The sequence below is a fragment of the Cydia splendana genome, chromosome 3, assembly GCF_910591565.1.
Source record: "Cydia splendana chromosome 3, ilCydSple1.2, whole genome shotgun sequence".
Taxonomy (NCBI): Eukaryota; Metazoa; Arthropoda; class Insecta; order Lepidoptera; family Tortricidae; genus Cydia; species Cydia splendana.
The window spans coordinates 5,427,258-5,440,684 of record NC_085962.1 but is presented as its reverse complement, the minus strand read 5'-3'; the positions used below and the strand labels follow the sequence as shown (position 1 = coordinate 5,440,684).

Genomic DNA, 13,427 nt, shown 5'->3' with positions numbered 1-13,427 from the left:
AGAACCAAGTTACATCAAATTGCGCTAAAAACGGGCAAATAAATGCGCCGTAAACAAACTTTAACAGACGCCTAACATACAAAATCGGCAACAATAAACGCAAAAATCAAAACGGTCAGACACAGATAATTTCTTTCACATTCCGTTCCCAAAATATTGTGCAAAAACTGGCCGCGAGATGGCGCTTTATACGAGGTTATTATTAATATTTGTTTAGGTTGTGTACGATGTACAATATTACTAGGTATGTATCTTACCCCAAGAGTGCAAAATACCAACACCCAACTCATTATGCAGATTTATTTCGGAATCGGCAAGGACAAACTTTCAAGTTGAAAAATTAATAATCATCCTCTCAAAGGCTACATCAAACACACAAAAATTGAACTTTAAGGCATGTTATTAAGGGTTATAATGGTATGTTGAAAGGGTAACTCGATTAAAAATAGGGTCTTCCCGCGTGAGAACGTGTCGTCTGTTTGTTTATAAGATTATTTCGTCGGTCTAATGTGTTTTACACTCGGCTGTCTCGCTCCACTTGGGGCTTCTAATGGCGTCGCGGTTTAGGCCCGCACTAAACTTTGGATAAAATGGACTAGCTATACTCCATTTTATTTACCGTGGCGGGATTCCACTTGAGACGGTCAGTCATTAGGCGTAATGGCGTAAACAATACGAGTAGTGACAACAAAACCCGGCATACTTATTTGCCAATACTTTGAAGAGCAGAACTCGTAAAGCAATTTTTAAACAATATATAAACATTATTGTTCTCTTTGTGCAGTTTCAAGTGGAATCCCGCCATGGTATATGAAATGAGGTTATACCCGTCCGCTAAAGCAAGGATGCTAAGCACGAATAATATCGTACATTGACCCGCCTGTTCCTATCTCTATTGCACACGCATTATTTTGCTGTCCCGGCCGCACAGTGTCATTGACCGCCGGCATCATGGGCGGGACAGCAATATAATTACGCGCGTGCGATAGAGATAGGGACAAGCAGGTCAATGTTTGAAATTCTTGTTTAGCGTCCTCACTTTACCTTTGCAATATAAACATAATTACATACTATTAAGGTGGTTCGCTTTCCATACAAAAAAGAATTATATTATATTAAGTAATTACACACTATTACTACATAAATATGTGCGCATCTATCTACTTTCAAATGTTTGTTTGCGCTAAATTGATAGTACAACTTTGTTTTATACAGAAATCACGCAAAAAACGTTATTTTGGTATTGCATTGATAAAAAATAAAACGTTTTTTTGCGTGATTTCTGTATAATCTGTTAATCTGCTATGTAGTAATAATGTGTAATTAATTAATATAACGCAAGTGTTATTTTTAGGGTTCCGTACCCAAAGGGTAAAACGGGACCCTATTACTAAGACTTCGCTGTCCGTCCGTTCGTCCGTCCGTCCGTCTGTCACCAGGCTGTATCTCACGAACCGTGATAGCTAGACAGTTGAAATTTTCACAGATGATGTATTTCTGTTGCCGCTATAACAACAAATACTAAAAACAGAATAAAATAAAGATTTAAATGGGGCTCCCATACAACAAACGTGATTTTTGACCAAAGTTAAGCAACGTCGGGAGTGGTCAGTATTTGGATGGGTGACCGTTTTTTTTTTTGCTTTTTTTTTGTTTTTTGTTTTTTTGCATTATGGTACGGAACCCTTCGTGCGCGAGTCCGACTCGCACTTGCCCGGTTTTTTATGAAAAGTGAACCACCTTAAAATTGTACTGTCTAGACCATTTGACAATTGATTTGATACAAAATATTACACAAAATCTTTCGACGATAGGAAATGATAATTGGGAGACACGACTGGAGACAGGGTCTTTGATATGAATGTAAATAGTTATTAATTAGTTAATATTATTAATAGTTATGTATGTATTAGGTTATTTCACGTGTTTGTCAAAAATATCTTCTTAAATCGTTGTCAAATAAATCACTTAGCAGCGCTTAAAAACAATTCCGTGTCGTAATAAACTCGGAAACAAAGAGCTTAATCCACGTTCTATGTATTTTATTCCTCCTTAAATTAATTAAATTCTTGTAACTAAATATAAACCATTTCGCGTATTGAGTAGGTATTAACTGACGCCGATAATGTTTACAAACGTTTTGTACCTATTAGGTATTATTTTAATTTTATTACGCTTAGAAAAAATTTAAAAGGTGTATAATTACTGTCTTGGGTGAGATTTTAACTCACAGAGCAGAGCTTGGCAGAGCGCTGGAATATCGATCCAGAGGCTGTCAGTTCAAGTCGCACCCAAGACTACATTTTTCCACTTTTAAATTTATTCTAAGCTTACGTACTATTTATTCATTTGATTTTATTCAAAACGCGATTCTGCCGGCACTCCCGGAGTGCAACCCGTTTTTTGGTTATATCAAAAATATAAGTACGTTGTATATACGAATTATGCATTGGATTGAATCAAACTGATCCAAGTGGAACGGTGGAATGCTAACACCGCGTAGTGGTGCAGCCAGGAGTGCTTTAAATAAATGCCTTTGAATAATATAATTATAAGAAAGTTTGTTTGTGTCATTAGGCCCGGCTGTGGCGGCTTAATCTAAATAAATTAAAATGACATGTAAATAGCATAAAAGATATATTTAATGCATTGAAGACTTAAAGGGCTGCGGATAAAAACACTTGACATACACATATGTCGCTTTGGCAAGAATACTGCCTATTTACTTTTAGCGACATATGTTCATATGTTCTTATAAATATCTGGGAGACCATGGGGACAACATATAAAAACTCAGAAATACGCGTTTTCCCAGAGATAAGACCTAGCTAGATCGATTTGTCGCCCCCGAAAACCCATACAGCAAATTTCACCGAAATCGTTAGAGCCGTTTCCGAAATCCCCGAAATATATTATTATATAAGTATATAAGTATTCAATAAATATACAAGAATTGCTCGTTTAAAGGTATTAGATTTGTACGATTCCCAGAAATTTTATGTTATTCTCACTCAGAATCACGAGCACTATCGATTCTAGAATTCTAGGTACGCGTCTACTGAATACTAGAAAGAAAAAAGTTTCCCAATTTATTTCTACTATTTTCAATCGTCCATTATCGTTACCATACAAGTGCCCATATAAAAGTAGCGTTTGTGGATTCATACAATTTAGAACACTTTTTTTTTCATCTAATAAAAATCAATAGGTACCTAGTGCTCGTAAAACAGAGTAGGTAAAACCAAACATTTCTGGGAATCTCAAGAACACAAAAACTTACTGCAATAAAAAAACACCCAAATCACTAATTCGCACAAAACTAAAACGTCACTGCGGGGTGCTACGTAAAAACAGCAATTAACACCACCAATTCAACACAGTCGGGTAACCTCAACGCATAACCGTAATTGTTATTAATTAATAAACGGACACGCCAGGATGTTATACAGGTTGAAATTGTTATCTGACCAAACTCTGAGGTTATATAGGTCATTCATACTGAGCAAGTTTTACTATGGGACGGACCCTGAAATCGCGACAAAAGTAATGGCTGTTTCATACATTTTGGCTGGTTTGATGTTGATATTTTGTATGGGAGAGTCAATTTATCCCCATAGTAAAGTTGTTAAGTATGCTGACCTACATATTAACTCCTTGGAGTTTGGATACAGATAACAATTTCCCCCTCTATATTAATTTATCATACGGCCCGATTCGAAGTTTAAGATACGTCAATTAATAGATCTAGAAACGATATGGATTAAATATGTCAGTGTCAATTGTGACGTTTCTTCAAACAAAAACGTCACTTTTGACACTCCATATCGTTTCTAGATCTATTAATTGACGTATCTTAAAGTTCGAATCGGGCAGATAATTTGACTTTTTGTGCAATTAATAGTGACGGCGGCCTTAATTCGTATCCGGCTAACATCTTAGTTTTTGTATGCGTTTACTTCCAAAAAAACCAATGACTAATTATCAGAGGAGATTCACAATTTTTTGTATCGAAATAGTGATACCTACTTTGTATTTAAAAAACCGGACAAGTGCGAGTCGGACTCGCCCACCGAGGGTTCCGTACTTTTTAGTATTTGTTGTTATAGCGGCAACAGAAATACATCATCTGTGAAAATTTCAACTGCCTAGCTATCACGGTTCATCAGATACAGCCTGGTGACAGACAGATGGACAGCGGAGTCTTAGTAATAGGGTCCCGTTTTTACCCTTTGGGTACGGAACCCTAAAAATAAGGTTCTAATTTATTTGGGGCGTTTGTATGGGACACCCCGGGAATGCTCCAAAAAGAAATAGAATTAGACCAAGATAAGTCTGCAACGATTTTGTTAGCACACGCAGTGCAAATGTTATTTTATATGTCATAATTTCATAGAAGTTTGACGTTTTAAATAACACTTGCTCTGCATGTGCTTTCTAAATCGTTGCAGACGTATCTTGGTTTAACTCTACCGACTTAGTAAAAAAACGTAGGTACCTAACTGCCCGATTCGAACTAAGATACCTACGTCAATTAATAGATCTAGAAGCGATATGGATTAGATATGTCAGTGTCAAAAGTGATGTTTTTGTTTGATAAAAATGTCGCCATTACACTTTTACCGCTGATGGTACCTACATCTCGCTCGTACTATTATGCCAGTACGAGCGAGATGCATGAAAGTAAGTTACGCTCACGCTAACGCAACTGTCACTGTCGCACCATAACCATAGGTTGGAGCGACACACAGCGATCGAACCTTTCGTTTCCACCTATGGTTGTCGCTGCCGCCGTCGCCAGTCGCGTAATGTCGTGGCCGTGCCGTTACGAATATGTCAGTATCGTAGTCATCTCTCTCTATCACTCTTCAATACTAGTGCGACAGTGACAGTTGCGTTTCGTTCGCTACGGAGCGTTAACCATTGCACGTTGGCTACGCACCCTGTATATAACCGCGAAAATCGAAGTTCGCAAATTGCGGGCATTTTTCTCTGTCACCCTAATTACGCCTTCATTGGAGTAAAGAAGAAAGATCCCCGCAATTTGTGTATTTCGGTTTTCGCGGTAGCCCCTCTTACGTACGAGTTTACAAGTGCAACAGAGAGGCAGCACGTCGAACGTGGTTCGCGGTAGGTCCTCAGGGCTCGAGTTCGACGCGTGAGTCAGTGGACATCTAACTTTAGCCGGGCAAGTAATAAGCGATGACTGACGATCCGACAGTGGACGACCACCCCAAATAAACCAACGCATTAGCGTTTTGTTGCTTTATCTAGGAATTTTAAGTAATACTTTCTGGAATTAGTGGTCAAAGCACTAATGATGATGGGTGATAAGTTGATAACAGTTGTTGACAAATGACAAATTATGATCATTTAGGTAGGTATTCAACCTGTACGTGTACGTGTACCATAATAAGTACAAATATTGGTGCAGATTCCTTTTTGCTTACACTGCAAAATTAATGTGACGCTCGCAATCACAAGTACGGTTACCATCAGTTTGTCACTGACATAAACGCCGTCGAGAACGTAATTTACTTTCTATACATCCCGTTTGCACTAATATGCAAGTGCGAGCGAGATGTATAGAAAGTAAATTACGTTCTCGACGGCGTTTATGTCAGTGACAAACTGATGGTAACCGTAAAGGTCGCTTACCATAAATACGGTATCGTCTTGGGTCGTCCCATTCGTTTTTCGTCAAGTTCTTAAATTAGTCCTATTCTGCTTTCGTCACTCATTCTACATTCGTCACAATCGTCGGTGGCTTTCAATGTAGAATGAGTGACGAAAGCAGAATAGGACTAATTTAAGAACTTGACGAAAAACGAATGGGACGACCCAAGACGATACCATAAATACGAATATAGGTAGCCTGTGAGAGCATCCTTTTTTATGGCAAGCGACAATGTGGTACCTTTTGAATGAGAACATCACATTTGTTTATATAGGTAATGATTTGTCAGATCCAATTTAGATGTGCGAGATCTCGCGAGATCATACTTTTTATTACTTTGTCAAATCTCGATCTCGAAAGTCTGGCGGTCGAGATCTCGAAATACCCAATCTCGATTCAGATTTTTCGTGCGAGATCTCGAATCGCCAATCTTGGTGCTTGGTCCCTAGGCGCAGGCAAGTGTCTGATAAAAAAGTACTTAACGTAGTTTACTTTGTTCGATGTCTGGAGTGCAGGTTTGTACTGTAGGTAGTCATGTCATGTCATTGGCAATTGGTATGTTTTGCAAAAGTTGCCAAAATATCATATAAGATAGTCGTAACTTGCTAAAACGACAACTCCAACTTCTCAGCTCGATTTATTAGATTTATTGTCGATGCTAAGACGTCCAAAACTTCCCGACCGGAAATGGTCGAGCGGAGCGTGCCGGAAACGCGAACAAACATCCCAACTTGGCGAAAAAAAAAAACAAAACAAATGCAATGCGCTTTGGAGCGTCATTCGCGTGTTTATTATTAGCGGTGCATAAACAAGGTTACATGGGCCCGTATCGATGCGTTTAAAAAGCTAACCCGTCCTGCAAGAAAAGGACGGGAGTTGAGCACGTGGGAAGTGGATTCCGAACGCACGCACCCCCTCCCGCGCTCGCGCCCCCTCTCCACAAGGCGCCGCGCGCAGTCAGTCGCGCGCCGACCGTGGAATCGGCAACACGTACCAAAATTTCGCGCCAGTGTGTACAGCAACCGCCCTAACATTGTGCAGTGACCAAGTGGGAACGTTGTGATTTGTTGTGTGACGTATAGTTAGTGAGACAGTGTTGTGCACTATGCGGCTGTGCGCCAAGTTATGAATGGTCTGGATAAGTGCTTCTTCGATCAACGTAAGTTTGTGTTTTGGTGCGGAAATTCGTAAATCGCTGCGGTATAAGCTTTTCACGTGTGGGTACGGGGTGGTTGCGTCAATATTTTGTATGTTGAGAGTTAATTATGCGGGTGCATTTGCATTTGGTATTTTCGAGGATTAACGCCGGGTGTTGATGGCATAGCAGCAATATAGGTTACTGCGTGATATGAAGATCCTGCGGAATGTTTACATTTTAAGCGAGTTTATGCAGTAAACAAACAGGCTCTCAGTTTCGCGTGAAAAATAGTTATTTACAGTCAAATATTTGAAATATGCCTATTAGAAATTGATAAATCTTGTACCAACAGATTTTTTAATGAATTCGGGAATAGAGGTTCATGTCAGAAACTTGGTGGATTTACAGCAACGTTAAGAACTGCGAAATTGTGAAAGCATCGAGTGTTATTTTTTGGTAACATCTGTGAAATACAAAAAAAAATAGATTAAAATGTAAAACAAAAATGTCGAGAAACTTCAGTGTCATAAATCTCACAAAGTAAACTAAGAATTATAAGCAAAACTTATGTAAATATAATTATGTAGCAACTTAGATTATGATTATTATGAAATAGATTTATCTTAAAATTGTATGAGTGCTATGAAATACATACAAACCTAAAAAAATATTAACTAACACAAACGCGCTAATCGCTAAAATAAATCCAAAAAAAAATCCAATAATTATAAAAGATACGAATTATTCACAAATCAACCCATAACAGTTCGAAGAAATTGAACCCGCCAAGATCTCAAGACGGTCACAATAACCGGAGTCAGTGAACCTGACACCACACAATGCTCCCTTCAATAATCTTATTGGAACCGAAAAGGAACAACACTCGTTTACACTTGCGATGATTTAATTGGGATTGACTTGAAAATTCGTTATTTTTACAAAATCGTTATAATAATATTTTATACTCGGTGTATCCCTTACATTTCATTAAAGTGTCAAAAGTATTTTATTTACTTGGTGTACCCCTTACATTTCATTAAAGTGTCAAAAGTATTTTATTTAATCGGTGTACCCCTTACATTTCATTAAAGTGTCAAAGGGCCTCTACGTGTTGGCTTCGGCTTCGCGCACGTCTGCCAAAGGTCGAAACATCATTGTTCCGTGCCGTGATGGGAAAGACATATTTAATTTAATACACTTTTATTGCAACTCCGACGAAAAGGAATACATACAACTCTCGTTTATACTTGATTTAATTGGGATTGACTTGAAAATACGTTATTTTTACAAAATCATGATATTTATTATACACTCTTATTATCGAAACTCTGACGAAAAGGAATAGATACAACTCTCGTTTATACTTGATTTAATTGGGATTGACTTGAATATTCGTTATTTTTACAAAATCGTAATACATATTATTATTAAATTTAATACACTCTTATTGGAACCGAAAATGAATACAACACTCGTTTACACATGCCATGATTTAATTTGGAATGACTTGAAAATACGTTATTTTTACAAAATCATGATATTTAATATAAAACACTCTTATTGAAACTCTGACGAAATGGTACAACCAATACTCGTAGACTTGCTGCTATTTAATTTAATTGGGATCGACTTGAAAAGCGGGTCAAGCAGTTAATAAAAGTTAAAGATACCTTCTTGAAAATTCGTTATTTTAAACAATATTACGATACTTAATTTACTGTAAGTAGCTATATTTCACGAGTACGACAACCTTGGTATTGAGAAGTTGATAAAAATGAATTTATATCACTTAGATACGTACCTAAAATTTGCAAATGACTTAGAATTTATGTCGGTAGTTTTTAAGAATTTATCTGGTATTTAAATATAATTCCCGGTTTAAAATACTTAATCACCTCCCCATCCGCATACCTATGGTTGGTATCGTCTAGGGTCGTCCCATTCGTTTTTTGTCAAGTTCTTAAATTAGTCCCATTCTGCTTTCGTTACCCATTCTACATTCGTCTAGTTCATCGATGGTCTTTTTCATATTTGGTTGTTTGCCTTTTTCTTATTTCGGCTTATTCCGGTATTCGTCATCATCTTCTTTGGGCATGTTCGATGTTAGTCAATTTCTTTTTTTAGTCTCATTCGTTATTCGTCCTATCGTCTTTGCACTTATTCTAATTTCGTATTTTTCTTATTTAGGCTCTTATGAAATTTGGACACATTCTCTATTTGTCCCGTTAAATATTCGTCCCGTTCGATATTCGTCCTATTCTATATGCGTCCCATTCACTATTTGTCTCATTTTTTGTTATGATTCCATAAACAATAATCCTTATACTTAAATATTAATTAAATGTATCCTAAACAATACACATGTAGGGGAGATTAGTCCAAAACGGGGACACGGGGCTTACTCCGTCGTGCCGTGCCTGGTCTTAAACCAGGGCTCAGTAGTATGGCTACTTAGATAGTTTCAGACTGATTAAAGCTTTGGTAACTGCTGTCAACCTTCTTCAGGGCGACTTCTATGACACTCACGGGAGGGAAGGGATGATGAAATTGATAACCACACTGGGAAAAAGACAATCAACAAATATGGCCAAAGATGACAAAGACTACCAGCGAAAGTGACGAATGAAGAATATGACAGAATACAGAATAAGACAAATTAAGAACTTGTCAATAACCGAATGGGACCAACAACGAACGTGTCGATGAAAAAATGACGAATAATGAATGAGACTGAAAACGAGATAGACTAACATCGAAGATGCCCAAACAAGATAATGACGAATACCGGAATGGGTCGGAATAAGAAAAAGGCAAACAACAAATATGACCAAAGATGATAAAGCCCACCGACGAACGTGACGAATGTAGAATGGGTGACGAAAGCAGAATTGGACTAATTTAAGAACTTGGCAAAAAACGAATGGGACGACCCTAGACGATACCCTATGGTTGATGGTAGGCACCTAGTACTAGGTATTCAGAAAAACTATTTTACTTATTTAGTTACACAAATTGGGATATTTTATTGAAATAACACTCAAAACTGGAGGTACACATTCGATTTGGAATAAAATAACATGCGTTATTTAAAAAAAAAATTGTAGTCTGACAATTTCAAATTAAATTATGTAGGAACAAAAATATCGGAGACATCAGTGACCGACACGGCTAAAATTATTTTTTCTTCAACATATTATTTAAGTAGGTACATATTGCTAATATGAAATCTAACTTATTGTGAATGTAAAACACTGAAGTATAATATAATAATGTTAAATTTTTCGTGTCGTGTCGTACAAATTTAACTTACTTCCATTACTAAGGAAAATTAATGCAAAATGTTTATTGGTGCCTAGTAAAATGCTGTGTAATAGGTATGTAGTTTAGGTACTTACATACTATAATATTCCAAATTAGTGTAACTCCATTATTGGTCTGAATGTTTATATTTATAGCTATCCAATATAGATTATCGAATTAACAAGATTTTACAATATAAGTAACAATAATATGTTATATTTAATAGAATAATATTTTAAAATCAATGTGCGATATTTTAATAAAAGGTCCAGCCTGTCCAGAAAGGACGAATAAAAAATAAAAAAACATAATTTATTTATTATGTATTTTGCAATAGCCAATGTAAGTACATAATTAAAGATACAAAAAAGTTACACTGTAACTCGTAAATATAAGGGCATATTTATTATATAAGCATCTTCTTACCTAGAAAATAATCGCAAAAAGAACAATTAAATACCTACCTTGTTCCTGTTTTCATTTCCACTAGATAACTTATTAGGTGTTCTTTGATGTAGTTATATTAATTAAAAGGAGAGTGTTTTTAGAAAATTATCCTGTTATTTGTCCGCGTTAACAAATTATCACGTTTTGCTTGGAGATGCACGGAGATGGTACCTACATTATTGATAGCACATTCCTACCTTGGGAACCCTTGGAAATGTAAGTATGTTACCAAAACCATAAAACCCTAACCTAAATCGGTTCGGCCTTGTATAAAAGAGCACTTTAAATGTAGGCATTAGTACATTTATCAAATACCTATTTAACAATATTTAACAGAATGTTGTATTACATATCGAAAAACCGCTTTGACAACCGAAAACATATTTAAATTACTTAAAAAGCTGCCCATTTAGACTTATGACGGGAATATCATTCACTGCCTGTCGTTGCTGGTTAAAAGCTGTAATGAAATGTAAATTCAAATGTTACGTAATTTATAAGGGTGAACACGTAAAATTACCCAGCATCTCGTATCACTAAAGATAAGACCACTAATGAGAGCGTGGCAAACAGCATTATTTCATTTCGAGATAAAGTGAGCGCTCGCGGTTAAATTGACGATTATTTGTTCAATTAAGACCTAAAGGGTTCGGATGGAACAATTGTTGGAGATAAAGTAGGCATGTTCCATGTAAATACATTAGCTAATGATGAATTCCGTTCAAAGACCGCCTTTGTGTGCGCAGGGAGCAATGTTTTTGGAATACATTTTCCTTCTGATGATGACACAAGTACTATTAGATAGGTATTTACAATTATTGTAGCTCAATCTACTTAAAGTAAAAATAAAAATCTTAATAAAAAAGTTTAACAGACTCATACATAATACAATAATGGCTCCATTAATATCGACGAACATGATCCTGCACGATAAATTCTCAAAATACGTGTGCTCGATATTTTTTTGTAAAAAAGGTAAACTGAAATCGATAGGCCTATAAAGGACCAACAAATCACACCTTGTTGTACGACACCTTCGTGTTAAACAAACATTAATCAACAAATAGTGCTGGCAAATAATAAAAAGAAATATTTAAATAGTGCGACCGCCGGACCACCCGCGCGATCCGCCGCGCCGCGTCCACATCACGCACGTACCCATTATACTATCAAAAGATACTCCAAACGCGTTTATATTCAGTTTTTACGTTATTTACATCTTTACAATCCAATATGTGCTTCCTTTTTTTTACAAACCTCGAATTGTGTCCCTTGTATCACCGGATCTCTGTTATTGAATGTCATAATGATATTCAATATCGATTATATTGTTTGCCACTGGAGCCGAAACGTGTTCCTCTATATTGTTATGTCAAGTGGTCTGATGAGATGCAACGCCGCATTGCAAGGTTCAATGTTACCCTTTCTCGCTTGAGCATAAATTTGAATAATCGTCCCGGCGTAGTAATACTTCGTTTGTTTTTTTATCGTCCGTCGATTCCTCGAGACAGGTTATTTTAAACGTTTGTAAACAGGGGTGGCATGCTTAACTTTCTGAGTGACTGCAACAGACCTGCACGGCATCTTAACTATTTCCCCTTAAGTTTCCGGTTAATTTAACCCGGGGTCGACACATGCATCCAAACGGCGCTGAAAAGACGCGGCGGAACTCCCACGTGTTTTGAACAAACAAAGTTTCCCAGAAACACAATGTCGCCGAGACAAAAACACTGTACCTACCCTAATTGCCGAGCCCATTACAGCATATGCTCCAAGTATTCCTTTCTATCATAATTGTCTATTAAACCTGATATTACGTTATTCACAAACCTCGTATAATTAAGGGATTCGTTGCGGTCGAGGGTTTTTCTAAAATTGGATACAAATTTTATGGCGGCCAATAAAAGAGTTATGGCTAGGTAAACGATCAAACTTAAAGAGTATAAAAACACAATACTTTCACTCATTGTTTGATGCGTTAACCGGGGTCGTAAACTTGGGGCAAATTGGTTTTAAAGGACCCGGGGTCTGGCTTACGGCTTTTTTTGTACAGTTTATTGCGAAACTCTCTTACGCGAGTATTGTTGAATGTTGGTTATAAATTTTCCCTACTGCCACTTTTAGTAGTTACGTAGCAACGTGTTTCGGATTGATGTCCATATATTTCGCTATATTGCCAACGAGGTTTTGCAAGTCTGCAAGTGAAATGCAGAAGATACTTCAATCTTAATTTTTAGTTGCGTAATATGGTGAGATTCTCTCAGTTTGAAGGTTCCCTTTGAAAGTCAGTGCTCAAACACTAAACTTCGTAAAGGCATTGATGAGTTTAATTAAATTTGGCAATTTTAACATCATTCACTAGGGCTTTTATGTTTTTAATCATCAGTTGTCAACCTTGTAACTCCGTTTCATAGCTTCACTAATTAAGTAGGTATTAGTGCTGTATATGTGCCGCTGTTAACTAATATGTAGTTAATTATTAGGCAGCTCAAACCGTGTTATTAAACGGGTAGTCACGACAGTCGGCAGGTTGTGGGAGTTGCATTACAGCGTAATACATCAATCATTCTGATAATTAGGAATTATCTGAAATTATGAGAATATTTGGGAGTTCCGGCACATCGACAAAGTTCGTTGACCTGGAATTCGTCGCCGGATTCTAAAACAGTAGCATTCTTCCCTAACGATTATAGGACATTTAAAAACGGGTCGTGTTCGAAATTCTTCATTCTTTTCTATTCCACGTCGTTATAATCCTATGGAATTATTTACACCCAAAAGCCTTTGGGAGCTGACAGGTGTAAGTCAATTTTTACCTACCTAATATAGGTACCTAATAATTTTTCAATTTAGTCTAAGAAAATGTTT

General features: G+C 36.8%; 1 protein-coding gene across 4 annotated transcripts in view; it reads left to right on the top strand.

The window, feature by feature from the left end:
* The window catches only part of LOC134806382 (teneurin-m), a 693,234-nt gene that overhangs the window by 345,247 nt on the left and 334,560 nt on the right, over positions 1 to 13,427 (top strand). For 2 of the 4 annotated variants that reach the window (XM_063779613.1, XM_063779610.1), the window contains exon 1: positions 6,180 to 6,833. The exons of 1 other annotated variant lie outside the window; for it this stretch is intronic. In XM_063779613.1, coding sequence (XP_063635683.1) covers positions 6,800 to 6,833 — 34 coding nt within the window. In that variant the 5' untranslated portion in view covers positions 6,180 to 6,799. Of the gene's footprint in view, positions 1 to 6,179; positions 6,834 to 13,427 lie in introns of those variants that run through there. One more of the 4 variants, XM_063779612.1, reaches the window with a different exon arrangement.